A 13983-nucleotide genomic window follows, 5' to 3' on the forward strand; every position below is an offset into this window, starting at 1 on the left:
TCAGTGTCTTTTGGTTGGAGCATTAAATTATCAATATGTATGTTCTTATTGCCATTTTGTTAATTGTTTTGGATTTGTTTTTGTAGGCCTTTTTTTCCCTTCCTCTTTTGTTCTCTTGTGATTTTGTTTTTCCCCTTGTGATTTGATGACTACCTTTAGTGTGGGTTTGGATTCCTTTTTCGTTTTTGTGTATATGTTGTAGATTTTCAGTTTGCCGTTAACCTGAGGTTTTGATATAGCAGTCTATATATAAGCAAGATTGTTTTAAGTTGCTGGTCTTTTAATTTCAAATGCATTTCCAATATCTTGCATTTCTGCTCTCCTTTTCTCACGATTGCTCATTTTGATATATTTGTGTGCAGATGATTTCCTGCCTTTACTGTATGTCTGCCTTTACCGGTGAGGTTTCCCATTTGTAAGTTTCTTGTTTCTAGTTGTGGCCTTTTCTTTCCCCCCTAGAGAAGTTCCTTTAGCATTTGTTGCAAAGCTGGTCTGGTGGTGATAAATTCTCTTAGCTTTTGTCTGTAAACCTTTTGATTTTCTTAGAATCTGAATGAGACCCTTGCTGGGTAGAGTATTCTTGGTTATAGGTTCTTCCCTTTCATCACTTTAAATATATTGTGCCACTCCCTTCTGGCCTGCAGAGTTTCTGCTGAGAAATAAGCTGATAACCTATGGGAGTTCCCTCCCATAACCTATGGGAGTTCCCTTGTCTGTTACTTGTTGCTTTTTTTTTTTTTTTTTTTTGTCTATAATTTTTGTCATTTTGATTACTCTCGGAGTGTTCCTCCTTGCATTAATCCTGTATGGGACTCCCTTTGCTTCCTGAATTTGGGTGACTTTCCTTTCTCATGTTAGGGAAGTTTTCAGCTATTATCTCTTCAAATATTTTCTCAGGTCGTCTCTCTCTTTACTCCTTCTGGGACCCCGATAATACGAATGTTGGTGCATTTAATGTTATCCCAGCGGTCTCTTAGACCATCCCCTCATTTCTTTTCATTCTTTTTTCTGTATGCTGTTCCATGCAGATTTCCACCATTCTGTCTTCCATCTCACTTATGCATTCTTCTGCCTCAGTCTGCTACTGATTCCTTCTAGTATATTTTTCACTTTAGTTATTGTTCATCCTTTTGTCTTTATATTTTCTCTTTGTTAAAAATTTCTTGTAACTTCTTGCTCTGTGCATCCATTCTTTTTCATGTTCTTGGATCATCTTTACAATCATTATTCTAAGTTCTTTTGGGTGTATTGCCTATCTTCATATTACTTAGTTGTTGCTTTGGGGTTTTATCTTGTTCCTTCATCTGGAACATATTCCTCTGCTGTCTCATTGTCTGAATTTATATTTGTTTTCTTATGTATATGGAAGGTTAGTTATGTTTCTCGACCTTGAATAAGTGGCCCTCTGTAGGGGATGTCCTGTGTCCTAGCAGTTGATTCCACTCTTGTTGCCCAAGGGCCAGGGACCACCTGGTCCCAGGGTAGGTTCTGACCTGTATTTGCAGACTCAGTTCCACAGACTGCAGGATTGCAGTTTTCTTGCTTCTGCTGTCTGCCGCCTGGCAGATGAGTCTGGTATAGAGGCTTGTACAGGCTTCCTTGTGGGACAGGCCAATGCCTGCCCACTGGTGGATAGAGCTGGGTCTTGGCCCTCTGCTGGGCTGGGCTGTGTCAGGGGCCATGTCTCGAGGTGGCCATGTCTGAGGTGGGCTCAGGAAGTTTTCAGGCAGCTTGCCTGCTAATGGGTGAGCTGTGCTCCTGCCCTGTTGGTTATTTGGCCTGATGCATCCCAGCACTAGAGCCTACAAGCTGTTGAGTGGGGCCAGGTCTTGGTGCTATAGACCCAAGCAAAATATCTGCCTCCAGCAAGAGTTCCAGTAGATGAACTCTCCCGAAATATTTCCACCACCAGCTTTTATGACCCCAGAGAGAGCCACAGACACCCCCTGCCTCCCCAGGAGACCATCCAATACCAGCAGGTATGTCTGGCCCAGGCTCCTATGAAGTCACTGTTTTTGCCCTGGGTGCTGGTACCCTGGGTCCTAGAGACCTTGTGTGTGCCGTCCTGGCATCTGCTACATCTGCTCCTTTCTGTTCAGCTCACAGTCATATTGTACCTCCCAAAGCTTTTTTTTTTTAAGTTCATTTACTTTCAACTTTCTCTTGTCATCTAGCAAAAGGTATTATTATCCCTTACATTGCTCCTTCTACAAAGACTTACTTTTCTACATTTTATCAAATTGTTGTGCACTTAAATTCTTTTTTGGAGGATAGGATGTGAGAGTACAAGTAAAAATATATTCAAATAATTTTCACTGGGAACTGAAATGAATGATTCTGTCATCTTGCCACCTGGGAAATACAATCACGATCACTGCAGAAAGCTTACCTATTGCTGCTTTATATGCATGCTGCCAAAGCTGTGAAAGGCCACATAGTGAAGTGGTTATGAACTCTGGCATTGGACTCACACTGCCTAAATTCAAATTCCAACATCCCTTCTTTCTACATGTGGGACTTGGAGATTTGAATATTGCTAAATTTCAGTGTCTATGTACTTAAAATGAGAAAAATAATAGTACCTACCTCAGAGTTGTGAGGATAAAACGAGGTAATCTACATAGGAGGATACTACCCCTACCCTAAGTACAATCTACAGATTTAATGCAATCCCTATCAAAATCCCAATGATTTTTTTTGCAGAAATAGAAAAGCCCATCCTAAAATTCATATGTAATCTCAAGGGACACCAAATAGACAAAACAATTTTTAAAAAGAACAACAAAATTGGAGGTCTCACACTTCCTGATTTCAAAACTTACTACAAAAGCTACAGTAATCAAAACAGTGTGGTACTGGCATAAAGACAAACATAAAGACTAATGGCATAAAACAGAAAGCCCAGAAATAATCACTAATGTATATATAGTCAAACAGTTTTCAACAAGGGTACCCCCAAGATCATTCAATGGGAGAACACTCTTTTCAAGAAGCGGCGTTGGGAAAACTAGAAATCTACATGCAAAAATATGGACCCTTACCTTTCAACATACAGAAAAATTAACCCAAAATGGATCAAAGACCTAAATGTCAAGAGTTAAAGCCATAAAACACTTTTGAAGCTTTTTCCCAATGTTTTCTTCTAACAGTGGATTTGGCAATGATTTCTTGAATATGACAGCAAAAGTAAAAGTAGATAAGTTGGAATTATCAAAATTAAAAACTTTTGTGCCTAAGAGGATACAATCAACAGAATAATTTGGCAACCCACAGAATGGAAAAAATATTTGCAAATTATATATATGATAAGTGGTTAATATCCAGAATATAGAAAGAACTTATACATACAGCTTAACAAAAAACGAACTCAATTTTAAAATGGGCAAATGACTTAAACATTTCTCCAAAGATTTAAAAAATGGCCAATAAAATTGCATATTAAAAGATGCTTAACACCATTAATCATTAGTGAAATGTAAATGAAAACCACAATGCTAAACAACGTCACACCCATTAAGATGGATACAATAAAGGAGAAAAAATAAAAGCTGCAGCATTTTTCAAATGCCTTGACTGGGTAATTTCATAGCACAGATATGATCTTCATTTGGTATTGTTAGTTTCTTTACTATTTCTGTGGAAATTTTCCTTTGACTTTAATATACAGTAATATGCCAGGGTTTTAGTATCTTTCTTATCACCTTTTATGATCAAGAAGAAAAACTGCTAATACAGTGCATATCATTAAAATACCCTAAGTTTTTTGAGAAGATTATTGTATCTTATTGATTTATTGTGAAATGTAAAAACAAGACAACAGAATGGTACTCAGGGATGCATCTCCACTGAAGAAGACTTAATTTTTGTATCTGTTAAGGAAAGTCCTTAAATTCTAGAGAGATTAAAATTGGATGTCTTTTTTAAAAGATTACACATTAATTTTTTTTTTTTTTTTTTTTTTTTTTTTTTTTTTTTTAGTTTAGATACACTATTTAGAATATTTGCTTAAAGATCTAATACTCTCAGGGCCTCCCTGCTGGCACAGTGGTTAAGAATCCGCCTGTCAAAGCAGGGGACATGGGTTTGAGCCCTGGTCTGGGAAGATCCCAAATGTCCTGGAGCAACTAAACTTGTGTGCCACAACTACTGAGCCTGTGCTCTACAGCCCATGAGCCACAACTACTGAGCCTGCGTGCTACCACTACTGAAGCCCGCACACTTAGAGCCTGTGCTCCAAAACAAGAGAAGCCACTGCAATGAGAAGCCTGTGCACTGCAAAGAAGAGTAGCCCCCACTCATTGCAACTAGAGAAAGCCCGCATGCAGCAATGAAAACCCAACACAGCCCCCCCCCCAAAAAAATAATAATAAATAAATTAAAAACATAAAGATCTAATACTCTCAGTGTCCTCACACTGACATATCTTCCCTCTCTTACTGAAGTCACTTCTGAGGTAGTGCTGGTTTGGCCCAGGTCCACATGAGTACACTTCAGAGCAGTGTTTCTCTACTTTCTTTGCATTATCCCCCATCCTTGGAAGGAAGTTTTAGACATTTTCTCCTAATCTCTTTCAACACGAAATTTTCATATCATTCCACACCTATTTATGTACTGTATTTCTGTGCTTTATACATAAAAATAATGAGGTTTTTCATCAATGCTCACCCTGAGAGTTGATATCACCTCTGTTGAAAAAGCATGCTCTAGGGCTTCCCTGGTGGTGCAGTGGTTGAGAGTCCGCCTGCTGATGCAGGGGACACGGGTTCGTGCCCCAGTCCGGGAAGATCCCACATGCTGCAGGACGGCTGGGCGCGTGATCCATGGCCGCTGAGCCTGTGTGTCCAGAGCCTGTGCTCCGCAGCGGGAGAGGCCACAACAGTGAGAGGACCGTGTACCGCAAAAAAAAAAAAAAAAAAAAGCATGCTCTAAAGAGAAGTAACACATGAAACCCCAACTCTCATATTAGGCCCAGGCCCAAGATATCCTTTCTGTGGATCCTTTATATTTGAGATCGTTTGGGGCCACACCAAACTAGATTCCCTGAAAACACCATGATTAGGGCTCATATCCTCAAAGCTGCAGCAGAACTGAAAGTTTAAATCTCTTGGGTTTCTCTGAATGTTTACTTAACAGGGAAATCTAAGGTGAAATACCTTCAGGATTAACCCTCCCATAAGATTAACCAGGATTCCTTTGTCTGTACCCACAACTGTACTATCTACTCTCCTTTATTCTCAATATGTGAATGGGATTTAGGATTTTATCAAGAGGTGATGGCTTCATTACTACAACTATTAACATGAATTATCTGATGCAACTTGAAAGTCATAGGGGGCTTGCATTTGTCAACATTGGTGAGTGCGTGCATATGTAGGAAGGTCTGAAGTGGTACACAATGTGGATACGGTCTTTTTTTTTTTTTTTTTTTTTTTAATTTAGAAAAGAAAAATGACTCTACTAAGAATCTGACCCTTAAGTGGCCACATTGGAGCAACTATAAGAAAATGACCTAGATAATTAGTAGACCCATAGTAGTTGGCATTTGACTGAGCTATCCATACTCTAACCTTCTACATTTATCATAGTAATCTTAAAATAAGAGAAATTCAAGATGTTAGAAAAAAATTCCCATTAAATGTGAGTTTAATCTGAGATCTGACAGAAATTTAGAAATTCCCTTTTCCTACCACCACACTCATTGTTCCTTAGGTGTCAGATTTCCAAGTCATTTTTAGGAAAAAGATTGTCCTCTATGTTAGTCTCAATTTTTGGTAATTTCTTCCTCTGTAATAGTAGCTTTGGAAGTAAACTGGGCCACCTTAAAGAATTATAATGGTATACTCAGAGTTTTAGAATTCAACTTCAACATTTCTCAAAGTCCTTCAATAAAAAGGTAAGACTTTGTTTCAATTTTTTTTTGTCACCAATACCTTTACTATATTATCAAGAATTCCTATTCAGTAAGCTGCATTATAATGTTACAAAACTAGTAACAGTAAGGAAAAGAAGTGGTACCATGGGATTCATGCTATCCTCAAATTACTGATAGAAACAAGGATTTAAAACATTTTTTAAAAGAAAGAAAGAAGAAAAGAAACAATATTCTGGCAGAATTTGTGGGAAACAGTGACTATTACGTTGTTTTTAAAATGCTTTGTGAACAGTAGACAATAAGTGCTATCATTTGACACAAACTACTTCAAATTTGTCATTTAGATCTGTTCTACCTGCAGCTTGCACTCAAGGGCTTAGGCTACCTTGGTTATGCAGATTAAAAGTATTTTAATCTGTACTGTTGGAGAATTCAGTTATTTGCTCTTAAGAATCAAGATGAAGTCTTTGATTCTGCAAAAAACTTTGTTTTCATTCCTTTCTAACCAAAATTAATCCAACATCCTAAATGTTACTAAGGACATAAAATAAATTTTGCTCTTATATACTTAAAATTTGGGATAGTTATAAAGGTTCATTACAGCAACCTTCAACAAAACTATTATTGCAGAAGAAGAAAGTATCATATGTGTATTTCAATTTGTTGAAGTTGAAAAAAATTTCAAGTAGATATTTTCATAATTAAGTGGTTTATCTTTCTCATTTTATTCCCATTTTCTTTAGTGTCTATGACTTTCTTAATCTCTAACGTTTTTAGTTTCAGTAAATAAATTGCAACTCACAACTTTATACTCCATGCTACTAGAAAATTCATGCTCTGAGATTCACATATATTCCAAGCATTTGAAACACCATAAACATTTTCATTAAAAATACTTATCTTTTTTGTGTGTGAAAAGCACCTAAACATTTTCAACTATGTTCTTGAAAGGATAATTGATGAACAAACCTTTCTGTTGCATACTTTCATTTGTGTTTTTAGTGTACTTGTTCTGCTTAGCATCTGCAACTGGTAAGTTGCCTTTCCAGCTGCCTGCTGTCTCTATAAAATCCTGCTATATGCCTTTTCCTTACCACCTTGTTCTGTTTTATTAACGCTATTTACCTGTTGTCAGACTTAAAAGCTATGCTACTGTATGTTCACACTGCTCAAAGTTGACTTGCTTGACCCCAATAAATAGCATCTATAGGAGTGCTTCCTAGTACAGGTATTAAAAACATAACACATATTCACAAAAACTAAAAATATGGGTAACTGGAACAGGGACTCCTAGAAGCTCTCTTAATGATCTCATTTTATAAATCTGTTCCAGTTCAAAATAAGATGCTAAGCAATTTGCTATGCAAAGAAAGGCCTTATAATGGAAAATGATAATTAAAAACTTGTAAAAGCATATTAATAATGATTGGTCTTTCAGTTGGAGTTAAGGATTTTCCTTATAAATTTGTAAGACTGGAAAAGAACAATATTTAGGGCCTGCACCTAAACAATGCCATCTAGCATAAGCACAGTAGAAGTTAATTTCTTAACCTATGAAGAACATACTGTAATAAAGTAAAACAAAATTGGTAATTTTAATATTTAGGTATATAATGTGACATGCATATTATATGAATTTGATTAATGTGAAAGTTTAAAAATTCTCTCATTGTCATTCTGAAATCTCTCATGTTACTGTCAGTATCATAAAACAGCAGCTAGTTATCTTGAAATTAAGTACAACCAACCCAAATCAGGGTGTCAATATAAAGTATTTTCTGATATTTATACTTTTTTTTCCTTAAATAAAATGAAGATTATCTCATGTAACCCAGTCTTTTGTTTGGATAATTCTGCTGACTTACTGTTATTATTTATTCTAATATAGAAGATTAAAGATCTTTAGTAAGTTGTACTGGAAAATTAGAGAAACTTTCATTAGAAATAATTTACATACCAGACCTAGGGTGGATATAGCAGTGTTCATAAATAGCACAAAGTAGTTGATAGCACTCTTAGGAAGCATTTCTTTTAAACTGAAAGGTAAGTTTACTTTATAAAAGTCTTTCTCTGCACATCCCTAAATCAGTGTGTGTACCTGCAGTTCCTTGGTTAGGTGACAATACAAAAGAAAATAACTTCTGAATATTTATTACATGAGTATTTCAGTTTTGTAGGAACATGCTAAAGGCACAATGAAGAAAATAATACAGTCTCAATCTGACCACATCATGCCACCCCAAAGAGAATGGCTCCCCAGGTATAGAACTATAGGTATTTTCTAAAGTCTACTCTATAACAAAACTCTTTAAATAAAATCTAAATATCAGGAGTTATGGTTTTGATAAAAATTACACTTGACTTTAAAGCAGACGTCTTGGGTTGTAAGAAAGCACTCTTCCATAGCAAATTATAGTGCTACTGGCAGCATATATAAATAACATGAAAAAGTGACTATTTCCCAAAGCGGTAGCCATGGATACAGGGAATTATTTATATAAAGACTGTGTAACTTAAAATACTGGAATATTTACAGAATTGCAGAATTTTAAGAAAATCTTTACCCTCATTTCTGAAGAGTATTACTTTGAAGAAACATTTTGGCATTAACTGGTACAATACTGACTTACCTGTGTCTTGTGCAGAACCAACTAAACAGCTGCATGGTTAATTTCCTTTTATGTATGGTCAGAATCAAAATTTAAAACATCACAAACCCTCAATAAATAATAATTTTCTTGAAAACTCAGAATTTTACAATAAGGCAGTTATCCCATTCTAAAAACTTAAGATGTTTATGTGGGATTTTTCTCCTAAAACTAAAAATGGAAACATTAAAAGAAAAACTTTTAAAAAAGAAACCTAGTTAACATCCTTGTTTTTATAAACAAAATGTTATCAACCTTTAAGAATCTACTTTTAGGTACTTAAGTTTTAGTACAAAAATCTGCAATCAAACATATTATATGATATACTACTTTTGACATGAAAAGTAGCAGAACAGAAGATCTCTTAAATGCATTACATACACAGATCCTGGAGGAGTCTTTACAAATTAAACAAAAATTATATTCAACTTTCATCAAAATATGTTTACTAGAAATCTTTTAAAATCTAATATATTATCATTTTAGATGATTTGTGCATTTGGTAACTACTATTTGGTAAAATGCTTTAAAGATGGCATAAAAAGCATTTCTTCCCTTTCCTTCCAACAATAAACCTTTATATGTGAGGCGTTTTTTTCTTATATAATATTCATTTTAAAACCAGCTCCAAAAAATAGAAAGATAATCAAAAGTCTTAAGTTAAAAAAAAAGCATATAGCATTGAAAATAAAGAAACTATTTTCTTTTTAACCAAAATGCCAAGTATTTTAAACTTTGTATAAATAACACACAGACAAAAAACCCCACCATATTTTAGGTATGGTGTCTAAAATGGAGTAGCACTAAAACAAACGACAACAGTAACAAACGACCCTGTATACTTAGTTGAAAAATGCTGATTTTTCTTCAAGACATTATGAATTTTCTACTGGCATTCTTGAATAAAATTAACAAGCATACTTTTAAAAAATTTTACCAATTTACTCATTTCTCCCTTGTAAGAATCTAACAAAAAATCTCTTTTATAACAGCAAATAGATTTCTGAAATCCCTAAAATATACATTCTTTAGAAAAAAGTTCCTAACCCACTGTGCATTTTAATAGGCTTATATATATGAAAAACAATCTATTTTATGGCTTACACTTAAATTTAATCCATGACTATAGGTCCCAGGGATTGAAGAGTCTTATTGGCAGCCAGTAGCTCAAGGGATGACAATATTCCTGGCATTCGTCATCTCAAAATTTTATAAGAAAACTGTTCACTGTAGTCTTAGAAAAACCTGGAGATAGTTCTATTTAAAAAACATACTCGCCTCAAACAGATACAAGGGAGAGAAATAAGAAAATAGATTGTGTTATATCTTTGTAAACTTGTTCCATTTCAAAATGTATTCTTTAGAGTCAGGGAAATTCCCTATACAAATAAAACTAAACATTTGTTCCCTTTGCTTTGAAAGATATTTACAGTACATAGAACAACAAGCTAAAAGTATACACCTGCTTATATTGCTGGCCAGTGATATAGATGAACAAGGACACAAAGGTGCTTATTCAATTATCTGAGCATCTTAATTTGTACAGTGAAGTTATTATAGATCAACTATGGAAAAATTAGAAAACATTATTTATGAATACCAGCCCTTGTGTAAAACATCACACAAGATGCCAAGGTATTATACATTCACTGTGGTAAAAACTGTACATATGTATTCTGTGCATATTTAACATTTACAATTTTTTCATATCTCATAATTCTGAGTTGAAAAAAGTCTAAGTTTCTTCTTTTTCCAAAGAAAGGTGATATTAACTGACTGATTAGGTTCACGAAACTTTTTATAAAACTCTTTGCTAAGGACTTTTCATCAGTGTCTTTGGCTGGTGTCCTCATGAAGAAAAACTCACTAAACATTTGAAAGCTCTGAGCAGATATTTCCACACTTTTGCTGGCTAAAGTCATGATATACATAATAATGATATATGTAATAACAGTCCACAGTAATGTGAAATACAACACTTTGTTCTGTAAGTCTGTTTTGGTCTCAGAGTGAAGTTCATTTCTTTCATCCAGCCATGCTGTCTCTTATTTGATCAACTCGAAGAGCTAGGTCTCTGAAAGAGGGGCGTTGGTTTACATTATTGTTCCAGCATTCTGTCATGATTACATACATCTGTAAAAGGGAAAATAAACCAAAATTACAATGAACACAAAGTGCCATCTTTTAATTGGTGAAGACATAAATTCAGAACTCCCACTTAATTTGCCTGTACAGTCATGTATCATGGATATACCTATATCCACAGTCATGATTATGCTATTTTTCTACAACCTCAGCAAATTAAATTACATAAACTGACCTGAAATCCTTGGGTAAAGAGAGGAAGAAAATGCATGATTACTGTGGATAAAAAAATTGTTTTGTTACCTCATCTGGGCATCCATCTGGTCTTGGTAATCTTCCATTATTCTTCAGGAGTTCTATCAAATGAAACACAATCATCTGTCCTTGTTTGTCATTGCCAATCATACGCATAAATTCCTGAAACACAAACCCACTTTTCAATGACACATTTTTGGTACATTTAATTTGAATCAGAATTCTTTCTCAACTTCTTCCAGTAAATGGGAAAAATCCTGTATGTTTCTTTACCTTGAAACATTTTAAAAGCAAACTATTTTAACTTCAAAAACTTTGTTTTCAGTCACAGTTCAGAAAAATTGTTAAATGTGGAACATCTATAATGCCATTTCCATAACTGTAACATACTCAGCACAAATCCCCTGAAAAGGTTCAAAACCAGTGAACTAAAAACACTTACTTTGTTTTAACACATCATATTACATTTCAGCTGGAATAAAAAGTTGAATGTAAAAGAAGACATAATAAAAAGAAAATACAGAATGAATATTTAAGCATAAATGCAACGGAGAGAAAAAGTTCTATGTTTAAAATTCATAAAATTAAAGTCTGAACCATAAGCCAGAGAAATATTTACAATGAACACATCGTTTATTTATAAACATAGAGAGCTCTTATATACTGGTAAGAAAAATTACCAATATAAAAATGGGCAAAGTACATGAGGATACAATGCACACACGCACAGACTCACCCCAAACACCCAATAAATATGTATTTAATCACACTAATAGCAGAAATGCAAATTAAAATCAAATAGGTACAACTTCTCTCCCATCAATTTGGCAAAACTGTGTATAATAGTCAACACTGGCAAATGATAAAACGTATACCCCTATGCACAGCTGAGAGTCTAATCTGGTACAGCTTTCCTGGAAAGCATTTTGAAATAATGAAAATCCTATAAAAGAGTTCATAACGTTTCACCTATAATTATACTTTCACTCTAAGATGACAACCAGAGATGAACATAAATATATATAAGGATGTGCACTATGTTCAATGAAGTGTTACTTAAAAGACTGAAAAACGTAAAATAATTGTCCAGAAATTATATCCTTATGATGAAATGCTACCAAGGAATTAGAAGTCATATTTGCAGTAAATATTTACTAATATAGGAAAATATCCATGCTATAATATGTAATGAAAAAGCAGGATAGCGAACTATACAGTATAACCTGTTATAAAAGAAATCTTTTTAATAAAATTTTGCTTTTACATATAAAATTAAAAGAAGCCTGTAAGAAAACATACCACAGTATTAAAGTGGTTATCTCTGAGCAGTTGAATTAGATTATTTTTATTTTCTTTTTTATACTTTCCTATAATAAAATTATACAATGAGCAGAAAAAATATTACTTTAAAAGGTTTAACTTTTGCAGTAATTCCTGGAGTGAATGAGTTTATCGGATTTACTAAAGATAATATTAAGATAATATACTAAATAGTACTCCAATCCCCACTTTTTAAAACATCAAGTTAATTTAATTAGTAAGTTTGGGATTATTTTGTTGGTTGCTGTCTTACAAATAAGCAATAGGAGCTCTAAAATAACGCTAAGCTTACTATTATTCTTCGGAAAAAGCTTTTCTCATGTTAAAAAATACCTTGAGAGTAAATAAAAAGCACACTGACCGCTGGTGGGCTTTTACTCTTCTCAATATATGTGAAAAGTTCATACAGAACCACTCCAAAGCTCCAAACATCTGAGGCCACAGAAAACTTGCTCTCTGTCAGTGATTCTGGTGCATACCTGTAGTATATTTAAAAGACGGTTACTTGATGTGTCAATTCTTGATTTTATCTGCAAATCATTGGATTAAAAAAAAACAAGCTGTAGAGAAAAGGGTTATTAACACAGCAGGCCTGAGGCTGCCATCTTCAAAAAGGTCTGTTTGCAATGTTGACACTTGACTGGTACCTGGGATCTTAGATTTCAGGAGGGTTTCCACAATTCCCTAAATGATAGTAAAAGTGGCTCACTGTACCTAAACCATTTCTGCAAACAAATGAGTCTAGAATCTTGGTAATGTGCCAGGCAGAGAATGTCTACATGGCCAGTCCCAATAAAAAGTGTGGGCACTGAGTCTCTAATGAGCTTCCTTAGTAGATGACATTTCACACATGTCACACTTTATTGCTGGGGGAATTGTGTCCCATATGACTTTACTCGGAGAGGATACTTAGAAACTTGTGCTTGGTTTCTTCCAGGTTTTCCCCCAGATGACTTTTCCCTTTGCTGATTTTGCTTTGCATCCTTTCCTATGAGTCATAGCCATGCTTATGGCTGTATGCTGAGTCCTGAGTCCTCCTAGTGAATCATCAAACCTGAGGGTGGTCTTGGGAACCTCCAAAACACAAAGATAACTAAAATCCAAAAAAATTAATTTTTGTCTCAGTAACATCAGGGTTAACTGCAAAGTACCTTCCAAGAACTGAAAAAAAGCTGATCTTTCCAAGTTAAGCTTAAAATGAATCCAGATAAGAATCCTAGAGAAAAAGTGCCTTTTAAGCTGGAGAAGACTTGAAGCTACTAACATATAAAAGAACTAACCTGTTAATCTCAAAGGGGGTGATTATGAGAGGGAGCACAGAAAATAGAAAGTCATAGGGGAAAATGGTGTCATCCTCTACTCAAGTATCAACACTACCCAACTGAGAATTTGGGCAATGGATTATGAATATCATGGTTCCATTGCTAAATTTATCCTATTATAGAGGATTGCAATGGAGATCTGTTTTAGACTGAGATTTAAAATATGAATTACATAAAATGAACCTCTCCTTCAAAATCCAACTTCCAAAAATCCTCCTCTGACTACTTAAGGTCATAATGACCTCATGCTACTGAAATTCTAAAGTACTTACAGTCTATACTATACGATTAACCATGTAATGTTATATTCTTTTTATATTTAGTTTTTTTTAAAAGTTACATATTTATGTTATTTTAAAATATATGCTAGTTTTATCCCACAAATGGAATATAACCTCCTTGAATACAGTACTACTCCCTCAACCCTTGAAAAATATTCTCTTGCTTTGGCTTTCATGAAAGCACTCTGTAATTTCCCCCT

The 13983-nt window shown here is 34.5% G+C and overlaps 1 protein-coding gene across 7 annotated transcripts in view; it reads right to left on the reverse strand.

Moving 5' to 3' along the window:
* Positions 1-8006: 8006 nt before the first annotated feature.
* The window catches only part of JAK2 (Janus kinase 2), a 145457-nt gene continuing 139480 nt past the window's right edge, over positions 8007-13983 (reverse strand). For all 7 annotated transcript variants that reach the window (XM_059071820.2, XM_059071817.2, XM_059071822.2 and 4 more), the window contains 3 exons: positions 12542-12659; positions 10909-11022; positions 8007-10653 (listed from right to left, as the gene is read on the reverse strand). In XM_059071820.2, coding sequence (XP_058927803.1) covers positions 10546-10653; positions 10909-11022; positions 12542-12659 — 340 coding nt within the window. In that variant the 3' untranslated portion in view covers positions 8007-10545. The remainder of the gene's footprint in view (positions 10654-10908; positions 11023-12541; positions 12660-13983) is intronic.

This window comes from Kogia breviceps, chromosome 8, assembly GCF_026419965.1.
Source record: "Kogia breviceps isolate mKogBre1 chromosome 8, mKogBre1 haplotype 1, whole genome shotgun sequence".
Classification (NCBI taxonomy): domain Eukaryota; kingdom Metazoa; phylum Chordata; class Mammalia; order Artiodactyla; family Physeteridae; genus Kogia; species Kogia breviceps.